This window comes from Salmo salar, chromosome ssa05 (genome assembly GCF_905237065.1).
Source record: "Salmo salar chromosome ssa05, Ssal_v3.1, whole genome shotgun sequence".
In the NCBI taxonomy this organism is placed as follows: Eukaryota; Metazoa; Chordata; class Actinopteri; order Salmoniformes; family Salmonidae; genus Salmo; species Salmo salar.
The window spans coordinates 31,707,139-31,726,018 of NC_059446.1; the positions used below are offsets into that span (position 1 = coordinate 31,707,139).

An 18,880-nucleotide genomic window follows, 5' to 3' on the forward strand; every position below is an offset into this window, starting at 1 on the left:
GCAGTTATTCTGTGCTCTTGAACACTGAAATCAGAGTAGATAGCCAGAAGGAATTTACAAACGCACCCTGTGTGAAGCTGCTGTTTCTGTGACTAGCTACAGCTGGCATAACGGCGCCACCTTGTTAGTAGGCAGATGTGCAAGAGATATAGGGTGCTTTTGTAAATTCACTCTGGCTATCTACTCCTATTTCAGAGCGCTCTCGGCTGAGTGTACCAGAGCGCAGAATAACATGAATTTACGAACGCTCAACAGCCGTTGAATATGACGGGTGTCAATAAATCTTGGCAAAAAACCTTTAAATTGTTGCCAGCAGCACATTTACAGTCACCAACGCTCTAGAAAAAATGAAAAGTCTAACCAGCTCTGCTAGTGCGAGTGAAATGGTCAGAGTGAGGTGTTCTCTCATTTGTCTGGAAGTAGCTAGCAAGCTAGCCAACATTGGCCTGTTAGCTTGGGTGCTTGACTTTCAGATTAACCCTACTCCCTGGCCTGAGCATCCAGTGTACACTCTGAAAACTCAGAGCGAAACGCTCTGAATTTACAAACGCCCAGAGCGCACTCTGGTACTCCAGGTTGAATTTACAAACACACCCATAGATGAGATGGATCAGTGTTGAATAAACACGAGTATCTTTCTAGCTAAATCAGCACCTATTTTTTATGTTCTAAATATTGAATATGTAATCTCTAAATATAGGTTTTTATTGAACAATATACAAGGTCATGATATTGGGGACATGCATGAAGCCTTTTATCATGTCACATGTAATATGTTAGTGCATTTTTTTACTTCAGCCATTCAAGACCCATTCAAGGCAAGCTCATAAAATAACTGCGATGTTGAGGATTCCTTTAATTAAAATAGTAATTAGCCGTTTGTCACCACAACCACATTTGAGTCTGTTCAACCAGGATTGTCAAAATCATGAGGGTAAAGTTTCAGGTAAGGTCGCCGCTTAGCGCTGTTGAACGTTTTAAAACATCACAATGCATCCTGGGGGATCCTGGGCCACCCATCTGTGCACTCGCACTCCTCTCTGTGTGTAGGTGTGGCAGAGGGCTCTTCTCCCTGGCCCTTGGTCTGGCAGGTGGGGCAGCAGGCGGTGTGGCCCCCCTGTCTGCAGGCAGAGCAGGAAAGGACCAGCAGAAGTGGGTGGAGCACAGCTGGTACTGGTCCCATGGAGAGCCGCAGTATCTGCACTCTGCAGACAAAGAGGAGGAAGGGGAGAGGAATGTTGATGAATAGGTCTCTCGTTCTAACAGGAAGGAACTTTTTCTTTGGGTTGGCACATAAGCTCATAAACGAGACTACTTCTTACATAAAAAAAGCACTGTGATAATCGGAAAGTGCTAAGGGCAATTCACAGTTTATACAGACCAGAGATGATGTCACTGTTGGAGGAGATGGCATAGCGCCCGTCAAACACAAACAGTTTGCCGCAATAGAAGCCCTCAGGGAATTGTTCCACATACTCATGAACGCCACCTTTCAGTTGATAAACATCCTTACACACATCCTGGAAGTAGGAGAGAAACATACTTTTAAACATTTGTTTAGGTTGAGCTTTTGGGTTGGATGAAGCATGTTTGTCATGTTTCAATGAGACACTGTCACTGAAAGGTAAGCTTACTTTTGAGCGGAGATAGGCTGAGCCGCGCTCACAGCGAATGACGCCGGTACAGTACATCAGGACATTCTTGTCTCGAAAGAGGTCAAGGTCCTGGTCAACATAATCGGGGAAGTAACTGAATTTTCAGATGTTGGGGGCCAAACATTGGCTGAACTGCCCCTGAAAGCAAAAACAAATTTGGTACATTAAACTGCCATTATTATTACTCTATATGATAAATACAAATATAACTACAGAACACAGTTGACATATGCGGTCAAATCCAATACTTACAATTTTACTCTCATAGAAGTTCCGGCAGTTCAGCAGTATTGCATCATTGCAAGAGTCACCTTTAGACAAAAGAGCCTCCACTTCTTTCTGGAATTCTTCAGGTTCCAGGTGAGCACCTAAGTGGAAAAAACAGAGGCTTAACTCAGGGCCATATTCAACCATTACCAGTTACTGGTTCCATTACGTCAAATAACATATCCAACGCAGACATACGCGAGACACATGTTATAGGCCTACCTGCTAGTCTGTAGGAGAGGGAATCTGGGTCCACTCCCATTGGCACTATTTCCTTGTAGACTCCAACTCGAAGGTTAGAGAAACACTCTGCGCCCCCATCACTGGTCTAAGGAGACATTGAAAACAATTGTGAATGGATCACAGAGAAACATTTGTAAACCTTACCCCAAGCCTTTTTCTGTTATCAATGACTCCAGCCAAGCAGTACCGGAGCGCCAAGTCTGGGACCAAAAGGCTCTTGAACAGCTTCTACCCCCAAGGCATAAGACTGCGAAACAGTTAATCAAATGACTACCCGGACTATTAGCATTGACCCCCTTATTTTTATTTTTTGCACTGGCTCTATGCACACTCACTGGACTCTTCCGAAACATACTACACTGACACTCCAACACACACGCATATTGACGCCACACACACACTTTCACACTCTTCACATATGCTGCTGCTACCCTGTTTATTATCCATCCTGATTGCAGTCACTTTTACCCCTACCTACTTATTACCTTGTACCGCTGCACATTGACTTGGCACCAGTACTCCTTGTATATAGCCTCGTTATTGTTATTGTATTACTATTTCCTTTTTTGTAAAATGTTCTTACTTTTTAACTCTGCATTGTTGGGAAAGGGATCGCAAGTAAGCATTGCATGGTAAGGTCTACACATGTTTTATTCGGTGCATGTGACAAATAATTTTATTTGAAGTTGTTTTTACCTTAAAGTCTTCTTTTTCCATTATCTTGAAGATGGGATGGGAGCACATTGCCTTGATGTACAAGTCCGTCGCCACTTTTGTGCCTCCAGCTGTTCCATTTATCCCCTGTTGCCACCCTCACCTGCAGAAATGATATAACTAAATGGAGTACTAAATGGAGTACTGAATTATAAGGAAAGGAAAATCATCATATTTTTATATGCCAGGATTTTGTCATTCCATTACCTTGCCAGTTAACTGGAGTTTTTCACAAAGGGCCTTCTGCCAAGCACAGATGAGCGGTGGATCTGCCAGCGGACAGTAGCAGTAGAGCAGAATAACCTCACCTGGGCCACTTTACAGGTTACAAGAAATAGAGCATGAAAATGTATGTATTTCAGAGCATTATAAGATCCACTGTAATGATTCAACACTGAAAGAGCCCACGAGGAAGCCCTACTTGTGTAGTTGGTCACCGGTGATGTGACTGTCAGGTAGCCAGGAGAAGATGTCAACTGGCTCTTTCTCTGTTGATTGTTGTTGTGAAGCGGCTTCTTTTTCATTCTGGCTCAGTAAAATCTCAAATGTGGACTTGGTAAGCTTCTGAATGTCAGTGTCATGAGTCCTTGCCACATGTTTGTGGATAGGAGGTTCCTTAAAGGTCTGGCCACAGCAAGTCCAAACTGTTGTTGGAGATTCTGCCTCAGGACATGAAGCTATTCTGGATGCCACGAATGTACCAAATGTCTGCAAGATAAGATATGTTTTCATTATGGCATACTAAGAAAATAAACGGAGTGGACATAGCTAGCTAATAAGATAGCTAACGTTACGTTTGTTACACTCACCCTCCTCTTACAGAATGAGTAGTACCTTCGTAAAGTTGCAGAAAGTTGGGGTTTCTCTTGTTTAAAACCATGGGGTGCAATGGTGTCAACATCTATGTTAATTAACTATCGCAAGCCATAACATCATCGGTTGTCATGTCAATGGTTTGCTAAAACAAGAACCTAACCAGCTAACGTTAGACTTCTAGACTCAAGTCAAGACTGCATTTTTTCCCGGTTTACTAGGAAACGTTATCCAGCCTACGTAGCTACACCAGTGGATAGCTAGCTACCCCATTTTACTTTAACTATGTCAGTAATTAAATCCTTTAACAAAGCAAAACAAATTTCCATAGAAACACAGTTTACCAACAAAAATGTAGCTGAAAAATAACAGTTGCTAGCTAGGCCACACCGGCGATGAGAAACAAGTGACAAAACACAAGAATGTCGGAAGACAAATGAAGTACACAACCAAGTACGTCCGGTCAACCTCCGTTCCGGATGGGCTTCACTTGAATCTGACCACTATTGAAAAACTCAAAAGCTTGATAACTAATCTCATTATCTCGAAAAATACTGTTACCATAATCAATAAGAAGCTGCATACTAATCCAACGGTGTCAATAATAAAATGTCAAGAAGACGGCACAGTGACGGAGATGATGGTAAGTGGTCGTTAGCTAGCTAATTCGAGGCCAGAGTACGTTAGTTAGCTTAACGTTCGCTGAAGCCAGCGTGAGTTGATGCTGCTCGCTCTGTAGTCAATGTGCAGCATGCTAAGTTAGCTAGCTACCTTGCGTACTAGTTAAATCACCATAGTCAGTTCAATTAACTAACGTGAGAAGTTATTTGACTATCGGTTCATACATCAATGTGAAACACCAAACCAAGTATTTTGCAAGTCACATTGGCAGTTTTCCAACACCCCATGATTAGCTAGCCTGATGGGTTAACATAGCCCTTGCTTTTAGCCGGTTTAGCTAGAAATTGTCGAGCTAGTTAGCAACCTAACTACCCGTCGTCCACCATCGTATGCAGCCCTATCCTACCAGCGGTTAAGCCAATAACCTAGAGGTCTCTGGTTCGAATCCCCGTGCTGATTAGGTGAAACATGTGCCCTTGAGCAACACACTTACACCTAATAGTTTCAGGGTCGCCGTCAATAATGGTTGATCCCTGGCCGAGGCTGTCTCAGGGAGAGTGGAATATGAACATTTTCAATTTGAAATGGGAGAAATGTTAGCACCCGCCTAGTTTTTTATTATAGATTTGTCCTTCAAATAATTGATATATTGTCTTGTTAACCACTGTGATAAAGTGATAATCAGCTGTTGAAACAATAAGAGGTTTCCCAGCCCCTGTTTCGGTACAAAGCTGAGGGATGGGGCTGGAGAAAAGTAACCACTCTAAAATTCATAGATATAGCTATGGATGGATGCAAGGACCATCCATGATATCAGCATGTATTTGTTTTTCATGTAGTTTGTTTACAAACATTGGAGTAAAACAAACTTGTATTTTGGGTTTTGATGGGGTATGCAGTTGAACTAAGCTCATGAGGCATTTATGTTATATTAGTCAAGAATCAATGGGTACATATCATTAATTTATACGTCCAAAAATGGATGTTGCAACTGCAGATGGCCCCTTCTAACTAAATGTTGTTTTTGGGGCACATTTCAGACCTTGGGTGTGCTTGCAACTAGTGATGTCAAAAAGTTGTCTTGCTATCATGCTTGTAGCCTCTGCCATTTACCTCACAATGGATCTGCAAAATAATGATTTGTGAAATTAACTAGTAGCCAGTTACACTACTGTAAGATAATGGTTTTAAAGAGAGAAGAATTTCACGTGTCAGTGAGTTAGCACAAAAGGTTCAATTGAAGGAAGGGTCCATCTCAGACTACCTGTTCCATCTCACCGTCATCCATCATGTATGTGTCCATCTCATTCTAGGTGGCCAGTCTCACAAAAGAAGGAGAACTTCTGAGCCCGTTGAGATTGAGGATCGCCTGGAATCACTGATATGTCGAGTGGGAGAAAAGGTAATAGGGCTTTGCAGTAAGTGTGGGTATGTTTTCTGGATGATGTGTGCATTTTGTCACTCACTATACTGTTGTCTGATTTGACCCCTGAAATCACCAGATATGCTGTTTTCCAATTTCTTAATTCATTTGCAGAGTACCTCTTCCCTGGAAAGCAACTTGGAAGGTCTCGCAGGTGTATTGGAAGCGGATCTCCCCAATTACAAAAACAAAATCCTGCGCATCTTGTGTGCTGTGTAAGCTATTCCAAGTTATTGTAATACATTTGAAATACTTTTAGTGCAGTCATAGGTACAGTACAGAACGGTTCCACATTCTAATTGTGTGTCTTGTTTTGACAGGGCTCGACTTCTACCCGAGAAGCTGACCGTGTACACAACACTAGTGGGCCTTCTCAATGCCAGGAACTACAACTTTGGCGGGGAGTTTGTGGAGGCCATGATCAGACAACTTAAAGAGACCTTGAAGGCCAACCTGTACACCGACGCTCTTTACCTGGTAAGTGTTTGGTGCCATAAAATAATTGGTCCACAGATTCACCAGGCAAATTTAGCAAGGGTCTCTCAAAAACAATTACAGATGCATTTCAATAATGTTTGACACACTCTTCTCTCCAGGTGCGCTTCCTCTGTGACCTGGTGAACTGCCACGTGATCGCTGCCCCATCCATGGTGGCCATGTTTGAGAACTTTGTTAGCGTCACTCAGGAGGAGGATGTTCCGCAGGTAACATGTTATTGATACATTTTAAAGCCATGAATTGTATGCAAGTTCACTCAATGGCCAGTTTATTTGGTACGGTCATCTACTACTGGGTGGTACCCCCTTTTACCTCTACAACAGCCCGGGCATGTAAATGTTGCTCAGTTGGTATCAAGGGACCTAACGTGTGCCAGGAAAACATTCCCCACACCACCGCCACCAGCCTGTACCGTTGACACTAGGCAGGATGGGGCCATGAACTCCTGCTGATTACGCCAAATCCTGACTCTGCCATCAGCATGACGCAACAGGAACCAGGATTCGTCGCACCAGGCAATGTCTTTCCACTGCTCAATTGTCCAGTGTTGGTGATTGTGTGCCCACAAATTGTGCGTTCCGAGATGCCTTTCTGAACACCACAGTTTTACTGCACCTGTTAGCGTGCACGATACTTGCCATTCTTCTTTGACCTCATCAACAAGCTTTTTTTGCCCACAGGACTGCCGCTGACTGGATGTTTTTTGTTTGTCGCACCGTTGGAGATACTGGAACCGGTGCACCTGGTACCGACGAGTATTCAGACCCCTTGACTTTTTTCACATTTTGTTACGTTACAGCTTTATTCTAAAATTGATTAAATTGTTTTTTTCCCCCCTCAATCTACACATAATACCCCATAATGACAAAGCAAAAACAAGTTTGTAGAAATTCTTGCTACTTAAGTAAATGTGATATATATATATATTTTAAGTATTCAGACCCTTTACTCAGTACTTTGTTGAAGCACCTTTGTCAGCGATTACAGCATCGTGTCTTCTTGGGTATAACGCTACAAGCTTGGCGTACCTGTATTTCTGCAGATCCTCTCAAGCTCTGTCAGGTTGGACGGGGAGCATTGCTGCACAGCTATTTTCAGGTCTTTCCAGAGATGTTAGATTGGGTTCAAGTCCGGGATCTGCCTGGGCCCTTCAAGGACTTTCAGAGACTTGTTGCGAAGCCACTCCTGCGTTGTGTGCTTAGGTCCTGAGCGTTCTGGAGCAGGTTTTTATCAAGGATCTCTCTATACCTTGCTCTGTTCATCTTTTCCTCGATCCTGACTAGTCTCCCAGTCCCTGCCGCTGAAAAACATCCCCACTGAATGATGCTGCCACTACCATGCTTCACCGTAGGGATGGTGCCAGGTTTCCTTCAGACGTGACGCTTGGCATTCAGGCTCAAGAGTTCAATCTTTTATTTAACTAAGCAAGTCAGTTAAGAACACATTCTTATTTACAATGACGGCCAACCAAAACGCAAAAGGCCTCCTGCGGGGATGTGGGTTGGGATAAAAATAAAAAAAATCACAAGAGACAACACAATTTCTACATAAAGAGAGACCAAAGGCAGCAACACATGACAACACAGCATGGTAGCAACAGAACATGACAACTACATGGTAGCAACACAACATGGCAGCTGCAGGCTCAGAAAACAGCAGAAAGGGCAAGAAGGTAGAGACAACAATACATCACGCAAAGCAGCCACAACTGTCAGTAAGAGTGTTCATGATTGAGTCTTTGAATGAAGAGAGAGAACTGAGGTGTGTAACCTTTTATTTAACTAGGCAATTCAGTTAATAACAAATTCTTATTTACAATGATGGCCTACCTAACAGTGAGTTAACTGCCTTGTTCAGAACGACAGATTTTTACCTTGTCAGCTAGGGGATTCGATCCAGCAACCTTTCGGTTACTGGCCCAACGCTCTAACCACTAGGCTACCTGCCACCCCAGAAGGCTACCTGCCGCCCCAATAAAAAAACGTATTGCTTTCATCAGACCAGAGAATCTTGTTTCTCATGGTCTGAGAGTCTTTAGGTGCATTTTGGCAAACTTCAAGCGGGCTGTCGTGCCTTTTTACTGAGGAGTCGCTTCTGTCTGCCAAACTCTACCATAAAGACCTGATTGGTGGAGTGCTGCAGAGATGGCTGTCGTTCTGGAAGGTTCTCCCATTACCACAGAGGAACTCTAGAGCTCTGTCAGAGTGACCATTGGGTTCTTGGTCACCTCCCTGACCAAGGCCCTTCTCCCTAGATTGCTCAGTTTGGCTAGGCCGCCAGCTCTAGGAAGAGTCTTGGTTATGCCAAACTTATTCCATTTAAGAATGATGGAGGCCACTGTGTTCTTGGGGACCTTCAATGCTGCAAAAATGTTTTGATACCCTTCCCCAGATCTGTGCTTCGACACAATCCTGTCTCAGAGCTCTACGAACAATTCCTTCGACCTCATGGCTTGGTCTTTGCTCTGACATGCACTGTCAGCTGTGGTACCTTATATAGACAGGTGTGTGCGCGCCTTTCCAAATCATGTCCAATCAATTGAATTTACCACAGGTGGACTCCAATCAAGTTGTAGAAACATCTCAAGGATGATCAATGGAAACAGGATGCACCTGAGATCAATTTCGAGTCTCATTACAAAGGGTCTGAATACTTATGTAAATAAGCTTTTTCAGTTTTTTATTTTTAATAAATTATAAAAATAAATAAAAATGAACCTGTTTTCCCTTTGTCATTATAGGGTGTTGGTGCAGATTGATGAGGAAAACATGAATTTAATCAATTTTAAAATAAGGCTGTAACATAACAAAATGTGGAAAAAGTCAAGGGGTCTGTAGGGACGCTCGTTATGCCCATTCTAACGTTCAATCGAACAGTAACTGGATGCCTGTCTGCTTTATATAGCAAGCCACGGCCACATGACTCGCTGTCTGTAGGAGCGAACCATTTCATGAACGTGTTGGTGTACCTAATAAACTGGCCACTGAGGGTGTGTATATACAGTTTAGTTTGACTATTGGTGCATTTTAACTGTTTTCTCTCTTCCCAGGTGCGTTCGGACTGGTTTGTCTATGCTGTACTCTCCAGTCTCCCCTGGGTTGGGAAGGAGCTTGATGAGAAGAAGGACGTAGAGATGGACCGGCTCCTCAACCAGATTGACGGTTATCTCAAGTACACTTTCTTTCTGTCTTCCACTATAGTTTGGTATTTACATGTCTTTACATTTGAGTCATTTAGCAGATGCTCTTATCTAGAGAGACTTCCAGTAGTGTCTTTCTGGCTCTTTTGTTGAGAAACTGTGCATGACGTAATGCAATTTAAATTCTTGAGTATTTTGAGGGTGATGCCTTTGTCAACTGCACTAAATAGTGATGAGACGATCGTGGTGACGCCTATCTACTGTTTTTCAGGAGACGACTGAAGACTCATGTCCCCATGCTTCAGGTTTGGACGGCAGAGAAGCCACACCCACAAGAGGAGGTAAGTTGTTTTTATTTATTGTGTTTTTATTTGTCTGGCCAAGTATTTATTCAGTGTTTTTTTTAAGATCCTATTCTGGATTTTCTGTTTCTTACCTTTGAACACTGCATTGTTGAGGAAGAGCTTCTAAGTAAGCATTTTGCTGTACCACTTACACCTGTTCTATCCTGTGCAAGCAGGCAAATACACTTTGATTTCAAGTAGGAGATACCAGTGTTGATAAGTGTTATATTCCATCACCACCTCTCTCTCCCTCAGTACCTGGACTGCCTGTACGCTCAGATCCAGAAGCTAAAGAAGGACCGCTGGCAGGAGCGCCACATCTTGCGGCCGTACATTGCCTTTGACAGCGTGCTGTGTGAGGCCCTGCAGCACAACCTGCCACCTTTCACCCCACCAGCCCACATGCCCGACTGCCAGTACCCCATGCCCCGCGTTATCTTTCGCATGTTCGACTACACCGATGCCCCCGAGGTACCCTGTACCATTCCCTCTCTCAGACCAGTCAAGAGTACAGAGAAAGAGGAACGTTTGGGAATGGGGTTGCCTTTTGGGTTGCTCTGAACTAGCCTTTCTTCCTCTCCCTGACCACAGGGCCCTGTCATGCCAGGCAGCCACTCTGTGGAGAGGTTTGTTATTGAGGATAACCTTCACAACATCATCAAGTCCCACTGGAAAGAGAGGAAGACCTGGTGAGCTGTTTTACATTCTAATGGACTTCTTAATGTGTCCTCTTGTTGTTCGAGTTAGTAATTTGTGATTGAGGAAATGTGAGAGAACATTTTTTTTATATATATATATATATATTTTTTTATATATGTATCAGTGCTGCGCAGTTGCTGAGCTATCCAGGGAAAAACAAGATCCCACTCAACTATCACATTGTGGAGGTAAGTCCATTACTGCTTCATACCAAGGAGTTTTATCAATTGGAGAACAGGAACTTAGTTCACTTCCATTCCTCTGTCTTCTGCCAGGTGATCTTTGGAGAGCTCTTTCAGCTGCCCTGTCCCCCCCACATCGACGTCATGTACACCACGCTGCTCATTGAGCTCTGCAAGCTGCAGCCAGGCTCCCTGCCCCAAGTTGTATCCTTCACCCCGCTAGTGGGACACAATATTTGACTACTTCAGGAATGCATTTTTCTTCTCTGCCCAAAAATTGAGTACGGGGAAACTAAGGTACACAAAATACCACGGGGAAAATTCAGAAATACGTTTTTCAGAGATCCTACTTTTTTAAACCAATAATTCCTAATTGTTTTTTGTCAGGCTTGGATACTTGTTTTACATCACATAAATAGTGATAGTTAACCCCTTAACAGCCTCCTCCCAGTTGGCCCAAGCCACAGAGATGATGTACGTGAGGTTGGACACCATGAACACTATTTGCATAGACCGACTACTCAACTGGTTCTCCCACCATTTGAGCAACTTTCAGTTCCGATGGAGCTGGGACGACTGGTAAGATCAGCTGTCTTCCTCAACTGAATTATTTGATGTAGTTGGAATCACTCCTTATTATGGTTACGGCAATGCTCATCTGTTCACGTTCATCTCCAAAGGGTGGACTGTTTGGCCCTGGATGCAGACAAGCCCAAGCCCAAGTTTGTCAAGGAGGTTCTGGAGAAATGCATGAGGTATTTCATTCAGATCCACTACTGCTGTGTTGCACCCAGCTTGTTTTAGATCATATATAGTGATGGATATGTATAGAGATGGCTCTCCTTAGTCTGTCTCTAGAAAGTGACCATTGAACTTCTGCTCTTCACCTCCAGGCTCTCCTATCATCAGCGGATAGTGGACATCGTCCCTCCCACTTTCTCAGGACTCATCCCAGCCGACCCCATCTTCTTTTACAAATACCAAGATGAGGCCAACAGTAAGTACACCGCCTCTCCAAAGGTTTAATTTCTGTAAGATGCTGTCTGTTGGTTCAGCATAGCCTGGGGACTAAGATGACTCTAATGTGCTTGTCTTTGTGAGCCTGGTTTATTGAAAAGTATTGGTCTGCCATTTGGTTTTCTGTTGTATTATAGATGTTGCCTTTTGAGTGTCAACCTCAGAAGCCACAGGGGTACCACTGCACATTCGTGTTGTTATCCCAGTGAACTAAATACGGTGTGCACTGTCTTCCTTTTCTGTTGAACTCTTTGACGCATGACTACACCTCTGCCTTTGTCCAGGTGCGCTGCCAGGCTATGCGGTGGCCATAGCGGTGGGCAATGCCATCAAGAACCGGGCCTCCAATGAGGAGATCCTCACCGTGCTCAAAGACGTGCCGAACCCCAACCAGGAAGATGACGACGGTCAGTTAGCCCCCAAACCCACTCATCTTCCATGTTCCTATTGGGATATGTTCTACTCATTCTCACTCACTCCTCCTTTGTCTGTTTCCAGATGAGGGCGAGGGCTTCAACCCCTTGAAGATAGAGGTGTTCCTGCAGACCCTCCTCCATCTGGCTGCCAAGTCCTTCAGCCACTCCTTCAGTGCCCTGGCCAAGTGAGTGTGCCTGTTATTCCAACCCACACTTTCCATTCCTGTGCCCTCCTCTGCTGTGTGCCACAGAAAAGGGTGGCATTGTTCAGTCTTGAGGCTTAGTGTAGCATTGCTATGCTACTAGGCAGTTGAATGAACACACGTGCTTTGTCTGTGTGTACAACACCTAAAGTGTCCTGTTTCTGTCACCCAGGTTCCATGAGATCCTGAAGGCCCTGACGGACTGTGACGAGGGCAAGCTGCATATCCTCCGGGTGGTCTACGAGGTCTGGAAGAACCACCCACAGGTTAGAACCGGCCCATTCACCTACACTAGAGCACTCATTTCCCCAGAGTTAGAAGAAATTAGTTTATTTTTTACAACCAAATCTCATTTCAAAAAAAAATGTTAATGGCATGTTATTGAAGAGTCCAGACACCTTATTTGTCATTTCACGTTTTAGAGAAACTTACCCCAAACAGCAAATCGCTTCCTCATCCTCGTTGTGTAGTATGTGGGCCATGAGAAAACCTGAACAAAGGCTCCAAAAACACATTAAATACATAATTTTAGAAACGGCAAAGCTCTCAGTATAGTGATGCGAGTCTTTAGATGTTGTACACATGAAATTATGTCCTTCCGAACTTTATCCGCAACGCTATATTCCATTTTGTTGCGGCTCGAGCAACACCTCTCCGTCCGTTTTACAGGTAACTGCCAAAATAAAGGAAACACTTGAGTAAATGAGGGATACAAAGTATATTGAAAGCATGGGGTGCTTCCACACAGGAAGTTCCAAACACGTGTAGAAGGAGCATTGAAGCTGTTCTGGTGGCTCGTGGTGGCCCAACACCCTATTTTTTTATTGCACCTTTATTTAACCAGGTAGGCCAGTTGAGAATAAGTTGTCATTTACAACTGCGACCTGACCAAGATAAAGAAAGCAGTGCAACAAAAACAACAACACAGAGTTACACATGGGATAAACAAACGTACAGTCAATAACACAATAGAAAAATCTGTATACAGTGTGTGCAAATGAAGTAAGGAGGTAAGGCAATAAATAGGCCAATAGTGGCGAAGTAATTGCAATTTTCACTGGAGTTATATATGTGCAGATGAGGATGTGCAAGTAGAAATACTTGTGTGCAAAAGAGCAGAAAACAAATATGTGGATGAGGTAGGTAGTTGGTTGGATGGGCTGTGTACAGCTGCAGCGATCGGTAAGCTGTTCTGACAGCTGACGCTTAAAGTTAGTGAGGGAGATATAAGTCTCCAACTTCAGTGATTTTTGCAATTTGTTCCAGTCATAGGCAGCAGAACTGAAAGGAAAGGCGGCCAAAGGAGGTGTTGGCTAGTGAAATATACCTGCTGGAGCGCGTGCTAGGGGTGGGTGTTGCTATGGTGACCAGTGAGCTGAGATAAGGCGGAGCTTTACCTAGCAAAGACTTATAGATGACCTGGAGCCAGTGGGTTTGGCGACGAATATGCAGCGAGGGCCAGCCAACGACAGCATACAGGTCGCAGTGGTGGGTATTATATGGGGCTTTGGTGACAAAACGGATGGCACTGTGATAGACTACACCAGTTTGCTGAGTAGAGTGTTGGAGGCTATTTTGTAAATAACATCGCCGAAGTCAAGGATCGGTAGGATGGTATGTTTGGCAGCATGATTGAAGGAGGTTTTGTTGCGAAGTAGGAAGCCGATTCTAGATTTAACTTTGGATTGGAGATGCTTAAAGTGAGTCTGGAAGGAGAGTTTACAGTCTAGCCAGACACCTAGGTATTTATAGTTGTCCACATATTCTAAGTCAGAACCGTCCAGAGTGGTGATGCTAGTCGGGCGGGTTGGTGCGGGCAGCGAACGGTTGAAAAGCATGCATTTAGTTTTACGAGCAGTTGGAGGCCATGGAAGGAGTGTTGTATGGCATTGAAGCTTGTTTGGAGGTTTGTTAACAGTGTCCAAAGAAGGGCCAGATGTATACAGAAAGGTGTCATCTGCGTAGAGGTGGATCAAAGAATCACTCGCAGCAAGAGCAACGTCATTTATATATACAGAGAAAAGAGTCGGCCCGAGAATTGAACCCTGTGGCACCCCCATAGAGACTGCCAGAGGTCCGGACAACAGGCCCTCCGATTAAGACACCATGTTGGTGTTTCCTTTATTTTGGCAGTTACCTGTTGCAGCAGGCTCCACGGAAAATGGAACCGCTCAAGACGGCTCGAGGAGCGTAAAAGGGAATATAACATTTAGGATTAAGTTCAGAATGACACAATTTCATGTGTACAACATCTAAAGACCTGCATCACTATACTGAGAGCTTTGCCGTTTCTAAAATTGTGTTTTGGGGGAGGTTTAAGTGTTTTCAGGGCCCCCATACTAAACAACAAGGACGAGGGAGTGATTTGCTGTTTGGGGCAGTGGTGTAAATTAAATAAAAATTAAGTAGTGTTTTTGTGTATCTGTACTTTACTATTTATGTTTGACAACTTTTACTTCACTACATGCCTAAAGAAAATGATGTACTTTTTACTCCATACATTTTCCCTGACACCTAAAAGTACTTGCTACATTTTGAATGCTTAGCAGGACAGAAAATTGTCCAATTTGCACACTTATCAAGAGAACATCCATGGTCATCCCTACTACCTCTGATCTGGCGGACTCACTAAACACAAATGCTGTATTTTAAATGACTTTGGAGTGTGACCCTGGCTATCTGTAAATAAATAAAAAACAATACATTTTTGCCTTCTAGTTTGCTTAAAAACCTCTTAAGGATTGGACACTTTTTGTCAATTTTCGCCTAAAATGACATACCGTAATTTCCAGACTATTGAGCGCACCTGAATATAAGCCGCACCCACTGAATTTCAAAAATAATATTATTTTGAACATAAATAAGCCGCACATGTCTATAAGCCGAAGGTGCCTACCGGTACATTGAAACAAAATAACTTTACACAGGCTTTAACGAAACACGGCTTGTAACAAAAATAAATAGGCTTTAACGAAACACGGCTTGTAACAAAAATAATAGGCTTTAACGAAACACGGCTTGTAACAAAAATAAATAGGCTTTAACGAAACATGGCTTGTAACAAAAAATAAAAATTAGCAGTAAGCTTTAGTTGTCTTTTTGCACTGAGTCAATTCCTCACGCTGCTGTTTCCAACGTCTTATCATCGACTCATTAAGACCAAGCTCCTGTGCAGGAGCTCTATTTCCTTTTCCAACAGCCAGATCAATCACATTCAACTTGAAAGCTGCATCATATGCATTTCTCCGTGTCTTTGCCATGATGAGGGTGACAAAATGACTACCGTAATCAGAATGATGGGAAGTTTGAGAGCGCTCAATTTAATCTAAATAGTAAACAAAAAAGTTGTTTGACCTTAACCCATTCGGCAATTTCATTGGTCTAATGAAAGCTTCATGCCGCCAAAAAACTGAGCACGTCACAGAATGTGTTTTTGTTTGGAGAAAAAAAAATTGAAAGCGGGAAAAATCCATATATTAGCCGCGTCATTGTTTAAGCCGCGAGGTTCAAAGCGTGGGAAAAAAGTTGCGACTTATAGTCCGGAAATTACGGTACCCAAATCTAACTGCCTGTAGCTCAGGACCTGAAGCAAGGATATGCATGTTCTTGATACCATTTGAAAGGAAACACTTTGAAGTTTGTGTAAATGTGATATTAATGTAGGAGAATAACACATTAGATCTGGTAAAAGATAATGCAAAGAAAAAAACATGCGTTATTTTTTTGTACCATCTTTGAAATGCAAGAGAAAGGCCATAATGTATTATTCCAGCCCAGGCACAAATTAGATTTTAGCCACTAGATGGCAGCAGTGTATGTGCAAAGTTTTAGAATACAATTAACCATTGTATATCTGTTCCAAATGTTGTATCAAGACTGCCCAAATGGTTTATTAATACATTTTCAGGTTCATAATTGTGCACTCTCCTCAAACAATAGCATGGTATTCTTTCACTGTAATGCAGTTAGATTAACAAGAATTTAAGTTTTCTACCGATATCAGATATGTTTATGTCCTGGGATTTTTTGTTTGTTACTTATAACCTCATGCTAATCACATTAGCTTACGTTAGCTCAACCGTCCAGGGGGGGGGCTATATTAACTTTTGACATAAGTATATTTAAAACCAAATACTTTTACCCAAATAGTATTTTACTGGGTGACTTTTACTTGAGTCATTTGCTGGTTTGGGGTAAGTGTCTCAAACGTTAATGTCACAAAACATGCCATTTAGATAAAAAATTGAGATTAGGTTGTAAAAAAACAAGTTCTCCTTTAATATAATGTTGTGAATTGTGCCCTGACCATAGGTTGTATGGAGAAAGGTGAGAGTCTTTGGTGTAACTCAGTGTGGTTGACCTGTCTGTCTGTGCAGATGGTTTCTGTGCTGGTGGACAAGTTGATCCGTACACAGATTGTGGATTGTGCAGCCGTAGCCAACTGGCTCTTCTCCCCTAGCATGGCTCATGAGTTTACCAGGTGGGCCTTAAACCCTCTGTGTGTGCACACGCACACGTTTGCTGTGTCTTCCCTGGCTGTAAATTAAATAATGTGAATATCGATCAAGTAGTTTTCTCAGTTATCCTAATACAGTTTAACTGTTTTGAAATGAATTAACTCATGGATAATCCATGCATGGCCTTGTGGCGGGCAGGTTTTACGTCTGGGAGATTCTGCACTCCACCATCCGTAAGATGAACAAACACGTCCAGAAGATTCAGAAAGAGCTGGAGGAGGCCAAGGATAAGCTGGAGAGACAACAGCATAAGAAGGTAGGCAGCAGGTGGGTGTCTTAGCAACCACTGCTGTAAGCAGAGCTTCTTATAGACTCTTTAAACCCAATAATTAACCAACAATATGGCTCTGAATAGTGTACTGATTATGCCAGTAATTTTTTCTAAGGTTTGCACAAAGCAGAATGTTCCCTTCCTGATTATGTAGTGACCCTTTTTTAATGGTGCCCTAGTTTTGCTGTCTAAACCTGTGTCACACGTGATCTTATCAAACCAACTAAGTGAATTTGGCCTTGAATGGACACACTGTCCCTTTTCAAACATTTTTATCAGTTTAGTCTGTTTCCTGATAAGTCATCAGTACATGTCAGCATTATTACCATATTAAAGGAACTAGAGGAGCCTAACATACAAAAAACAAGCAAATAGGACTCTCGTGTCTCTCTCCATCTCTCAGCAGAAGGACAGTGGAGACGAGGAAGACATGGAGAAGAACAGTGAGGATGAGGACGGTCAGCTGGAGGAGCAGATCGAGCGTCTGCAGGAAAAGGTGGAGTCGGCCCAGAGTGAGCAGAAGAACCTCTTCCTGGTCATCTTCCAGGTATTGGTCTGGATGGACAATAAAGCTTTGTGAATTTGAATAGACTGTCAGCAACATGGTTGCCTGTATTGTTTTCAACTGTTCAGTCCTTTCAGTGATGACATTCTGTATGATTACAGACCAATTTCAACCTTAAGTTCTACCATTATTTTTTCTCTCACTTCTATTTCCTCTCTCTTGTCCCCGTAGCGCTTCATCATGATGCTGACGGAGCACCTGGTGCGCTGCGAGACAGGCAGTGTGGACTTCAGCACACCCTGGTACAAGAATTGCATCGAGAGGCTGCAGCAAATCTTCCTCATGGTAGCTACTACTCCTCCTTCAGTCAATTATTTTCCATGTAATTCAAGTTCAACTGATGTTCATTAAGTTCTTTGTTTTCCCCTTCTGCAGCACCATGTGACAATCCAGCAGTACATGGGGACACTGGAGAACCTGCTGTTCACCGCCGAGCTCGACCACCACATCCTAGCTGTGTACCAGCAGTTCTGTGCCCTGCAGCTCTGAGCCCGTACACACCATACTACACACATAGCCAGCTCTTGCATCAAGATTTCCTCGTTAGACCTTTTTTGTTATTTCGACTTTGTGTGGTGAGTGCCGTTCAAGGTATTAACTGTAAAATTACCATATTTTTTAAGTTCTTTCTTTTGGGTCCTTCTTTCGTTTTCTTTTTTTCCCCCTCCATTTTGTTGTTCATTGTTTACCACATATTAGTCATAGTCTTATAGAGTACCACAGTATGAGTCATAATACCCATAAAACCTGTCTACTTTGATGCTAGTTAGCATTTTCAAATCTGAATGTAAACAGAGCCATATGTATTGATAAGTCACCTTGTCCGAGAGATGTACATGGTTATCAAAAGGTCACGCCAGGGTCAGCCTACATGAAACACAGCCTTTATTTTAAGTGTTTCTAAAATTCCCTATGGGAAAAATGAATGGTGGAAAAACGTTTAGAACCATTTCCCTGTTTGACCGCTAGGTTTTATGGGTATTATGACACCTCCACTGTGGGGCTCTATTAAAGTGGATCTTTTAAAAACCTGAGGTTGCAAATGGGCAAAAAGCAGCAGGCGAGCGTGAATCCAGAGTGCTCTTTTTTAATGTATTTTATGTGAATGGAAATTGGGAAACAGTTAAAACTGTACTCTTCTGTTGGCCACTGTGTAACGTTTACATTTCCTGCCCTTATCCCTTTCCTCTTAGCCACCTCTTCAAGGAAGGAAAACAATGACTGACATGGAATTCAATAAAGTGGTTGATATAATAACTTATTTTTTTTTGTATATTTACAGTAGTTTAAAAC

General features: G+C 42.9%; 1 protein-coding gene and 1 pseudogene across 3 annotated transcripts; one reads left to right on the top strand and one right to left on the bottom strand.

The window, feature by feature from the left end:
- Positions 1–836: 836 nt before the first annotated feature.
- LOC106604603 (thiosulfate sulfurtransferase/rhodanese-like domain-containing protein 2) lies at positions 837–4,232 on the bottom strand (annotated as a pseudogene).
- Positions 3,697–18,844, top strand: nbp1a (Nuclear cap-binding protein subunit 1-A). 3 transcript variants are annotated; one of them, XR_001328705.2, is made up of 23 exons: positions 3,698–4,335; positions 5,627–5,715; positions 5,851–5,951; positions 6,057–6,213; positions 6,333–6,440; positions 9,284–9,405; positions 9,645–9,714; positions 9,973–10,188; positions 10,309–10,406; positions 10,541–10,604; positions 10,692–10,802; positions 11,050–11,177; positions 11,279–11,353; positions 11,492–11,595; positions 11,900–12,022; positions 12,114–12,216; positions 12,407–12,500; positions 16,611–16,714; positions 16,890–17,007; positions 17,426–17,569; positions 17,759–17,872; positions 17,963–18,162; positions 18,781–18,844. XR_001328705.2 is itself a non-coding variant. In XM_014199423.2 (22 exons), exons 1-22 carry the CDS (start codon positions 4,302–4,304, stop codon positions 18,074–18,076), a joined length of 2,388 nt encoding a protein of 795 aa, XP_014054898.1. In that variant the 5' UTR covers positions 3,697–4,301; the 3' UTR covers positions 18,077–18,844. The 3 variants fall into 3 exon arrangements, 2 of the variants coding, with proteins under 2 accessions (XP_014054898.1, NP_001158814.1); XM_014199423.2 differs by having other exon boundaries at positions 3,697–4,335; positions 17,429–17,569; positions 17,963–18,844; NM_001165342.1 differs by having other exon boundaries at positions 4,159–4,335; positions 17,963–18,844.
- Positions 18,845–18,880: the final 36 nt, after the last annotated feature.